Source organism: Varroa jacobsoni, unplaced genomic scaffold, assembly GCF_002532875.2.
Source record: "Varroa jacobsoni isolate VJ856 unplaced genomic scaffold, vjacob_1.0 scaffold_42, whole genome shotgun sequence".
Taxonomy (NCBI): Eukaryota; Metazoa; Arthropoda; class Arachnida; order Mesostigmata; family Varroidae; genus Varroa; species Varroa jacobsoni.
Window position 1 is genome coordinate 192,230 of NW_019212944.1, and position 3,438 is coordinate 195,667.

The 3,438-nt window shown below is 41.1% G+C and overlaps 1 protein-coding gene across 5 annotated transcripts; it reads left to right on the forward strand.

Annotated features, from left to right (window-relative positions):
• Positions 1-458: 458 nt before the first annotated feature.
• Positions 459-2,288, forward strand: LOC111260340 (cAMP-dependent protein kinase type II regulatory subunit). 5 transcript variants are annotated; one of them, XM_022833012.2, is made up of 2 exons: positions 459-752; positions 1,339-2,288. In XM_022833012.2, the coding sequence occupies exon 2, from the start codon at positions 1,416-1,418 to the stop codon at positions 2,007-2,009; it is 594 nt and encodes a 197-aa protein (XP_022688747.1). In that variant the 5' UTR covers positions 459-752; positions 1,339-1,415; the 3' UTR covers positions 2,010-2,288. The 5 variants fall into 5 exon arrangements, with proteins under 5 accessions (XP_022688747.1, XP_022688764.1, XP_022688755.1 ...); XM_022833029.2 differs by having other exon boundaries at positions 459-695; positions 1,463-2,288; XM_022833020.2 differs by having other exon boundaries at positions 459-691.
• Positions 2,289-3,438: the final 1,150 nt, after the last annotated feature.

Sequence of the window (3,438 nt, forward strand, 5' to 3'; positions counted from 1 at the left end):
AGTTCGATGCTCGTAATCATCAATAAAGCAAAATACACGAAGTGGTGCTTACATACGATTTCGCCAGTTTGAATACTGATATTGAGCATAAAATCAGCCACGCTGATAGAAACGCTGCTCATTTTATTCGCCGTTTATCCTTCAACGTAAAGCGTACGTAAATAAAAAAATCACAACAACAAAAAACGACAGTCGAATATCGAATGAAAGTAGTTCTGCTCAGCGGCAGACTAAACAATTGTTATTTTGTGTAAAAAAAATGAATATCAATAAGCTAAATCTGTTCTAGCTAAATGCAGCGTTATTTTATTGAGTCGTACCTTAGATGACTTCGCGATAGGCACTCCAAGTCCACGGTTTGTAAAGGTATACACATACATATAAAAACAGATGAGAGGTAGCCAAGTCGTCCTTCTCACTCATCGGCCACTCAGTTTCAAAGAATAACTGTCAACATTCGATTTACAGACGCTATTAGTTGATCAGGCGATGCTTTCGAAGCGACAGGGTCGTCAAAATAAAATTGATAGAGTACAGCATTGGTCGAGATGTGCAGCAAAACAGTTAGAACGATGAATAGGTCCGAACAGAGGTAGCTTATAGACATAAGTTGAAAAAAGAAAGTGTTTGGCCCTGTGGCTACATGAACGAGCGGATTTCTACAGAAGCTGTATGATTATCCCGTTACCAAGTAGGTCTGTTTATAACCCTAAATAATCTCCTTTCGACGGTGTTTGAAGCAATATGAAAAGGTAATTTTGAAGACTGTACCCACACAGGGCGGTGAATGACACAGAAACCTATTTCGTTCCTGTTCTAGGAAAAGCGTATGCGAAAATTTTGCATCATTTTAGAATGTGAATCAACCTAAACGATACGCAGATAAAAACACTGAATCGTTTTGAATATGAACAAGTACAGATGTACCGCAGTGCTAAAGAAGGCCCGTTTTGTGGAGGACAATTTTTGTTGTCCTAGGTCGGGTCCTATGAAACCAGCTTCCCTTAAGATGATTTGTAATTTGTCATCAGTGTTGTCATGTTTAAGTAATCTAACGTTAATTATCTATGAAGTTCGCGCTAAATTCACGTCCATCCTCATGGCTTGTGCTTTTTTTTGCAAACCAATCTTGCATAACATGAATGTCTGCTTCTTGACGCCAGCAAACATCGTGTTATGTGTCTACCTCTACGTTCAGCTGGTAAACCACAAATACAAAAACCGACTAAACCGAAACGTCACGTGTTGGCACGCCAAGTACGGTTACGTCTATGTACACTACATGAAACTAATCAGTTCTGAACAATCTGGTGACATAAAGGAATTCTAATGTTGCAGGAGTTCATTTGTGCATAGACGAAGATGACCCGTGTCTAAATGAGAGGCGTTTGTTTAGTTAGAGGCTGATAGGCTTAATGCGCTTTGAATGCAACCGACTTGTTCCGTTACACTATGATTCCAGCTGGCAACGTGTGGAGCGCTCGCTGGGAATGGACGATATTCCTGATCTTCACTATGACAGGAGCGCCCTGTTCGAAGACGCACTTAATCCGGAGACGGACACTGACGCCGACAAGCTTAAAAAGGCGCCTCGAAAAACTTTCTACGAGCGTCGAATGTTACTGAGGACTATGAAGCTTCATCCTGAGCCTTTCTTTAGAAATGACAAGGTGTATGAAGATGTAAAAGACTTTCTATTCGAACGACGTTATCGTGCTGGTGATCTAGTATTCGAGCAGGGTAATCCCGGGTACCACTTTTATATTATTGATTCGGGCGATTTCGATGTGATCAAAGACGGTGTAGCAATTTACCGCTATCATAACAAAGGAACTTTCGGCTCAAGGTCACTGTACCGTCGAACCGAACGGGTAGCGACGATTAAAGCGGTCACAGTAGGGAAATTATGGGAGTTGGACTGTCGATCTATACGCCGATACCTTGCACGCAAGTCCTACTTAATAAATACAGGCGAACTTGTCGAATACAAATATTGTGCAGTGCTCTAATCGATCTAATAAGGCTTCTCGATTCTCCAATGGCTGTTCACTATATACAGCACAACTATTGAAGTCGTTGTCTTCGTTTGAATTTATTGCTATTTACGTCTTCATGCTCTTGCGGAGCCCAAAAGTACTCTTGGCATTTGTAAAATGGTTCGTTAAATTTTGGCCATTTATAATGTTTATATATCGAGCGTTACGCTATGCTTCTCCATGAGTATTTAATTTAATCATCAGGTTGACTTACCCTTTAAAAAATAAAGTTATAAAAACTCAGTTATTCTACACATGTCGTCATTAATGTTGATGTAAGCTTTGTTATTGTCATTTTATCTGTTCGTTTAGCGTTCTACACAATTTTTACACACAAAAAAATCTATACCTTCTTCTTTACCGTTAAATCAAACAATTGTTGTTAATATTTAGCCTATATGACCGCGTAGCAGGAACGCATTTGCCTGCCATCCGGCTGAAGGTATGACACCCAGTTTGAATTCGAGTGACTTTAGATAAGAAGCTGCGGAGGATTAGCCCGTTAGTCGAAGATTCACAATATATAGTGGCTAGGGCTTCTGTATCTAAACCACGTCTAGCTAACCGTGATATTCGGCCATCTTTACTAGCCATGTTGTCCACACAGTATTCATTTGTCCCTCGTGCGGCTGCGTTCTTTGAGATTTGCTTCTTGAATGGTCTTGTGTGCTTAACGCGACGCCTCCCGGCTGCCTATTTCTCAACGGCTAAACGCCTTCGCCACAGGCCCCCCACGGTCCTGGCACCGTTAAGGTTCCATTTACCGTCGTAGTATGTATTTGGCATTTTTCCTTTGTGGAATTTTTACGGCTTGGACCTGACGACTTCGTACGGTATTTGACCACATGCTTCCTGTACAGCATACCGTTAATCGTCCTAATCCTTTTTCCATCGACACCAGCACTTCGCGACCGAGCTCTACCTTCTGCCTTGTCCTTCAGCGCCAGCGGCGACGTAGCGTTGAACCAGCTGCCTCTTATGATGATCTGACAGCTGGCTGGCCTAGAGATCTTGTGTCTCGGTCACTTCCGCAGAATTAGTCGTACCGTAATAATATCTTTGCAGAGTGGGCCAAAGCTAAGCTTTCTATTGGGAACGAAACATGTTTCTCAATGATACGGATACTGCTTCGAGCGCAAGTTAAGCATTTTACTAGACGCACACTCTCGTCTCCTTTTATCTCAATCCTACTTCTATATATACAATAATATAATAAAAAGATATATATAGATATACAATAAAATTTCCTAAAGGAGCATCGCGTAAACAGGAGTAACAGCAGTAGATGCTGGCTATCTACACAATTTCATGGCCGATTTATCCAGAAACAACTATGGTACGTTTTATATATAGGAAATAGGCCTTATCTAAAACTGTACATAAGACAAATGATAAGTAGATC

Bases quoted from the DNA above. Each gene is read 5' to 3' on its own strand.
- LOC111260340 (XM_022833012.2), top strand. From the start codon at position 1,416: ATGCGCTTTGAATGCAACCGACTTGTTCCGTTACACTATGATTCCAGC.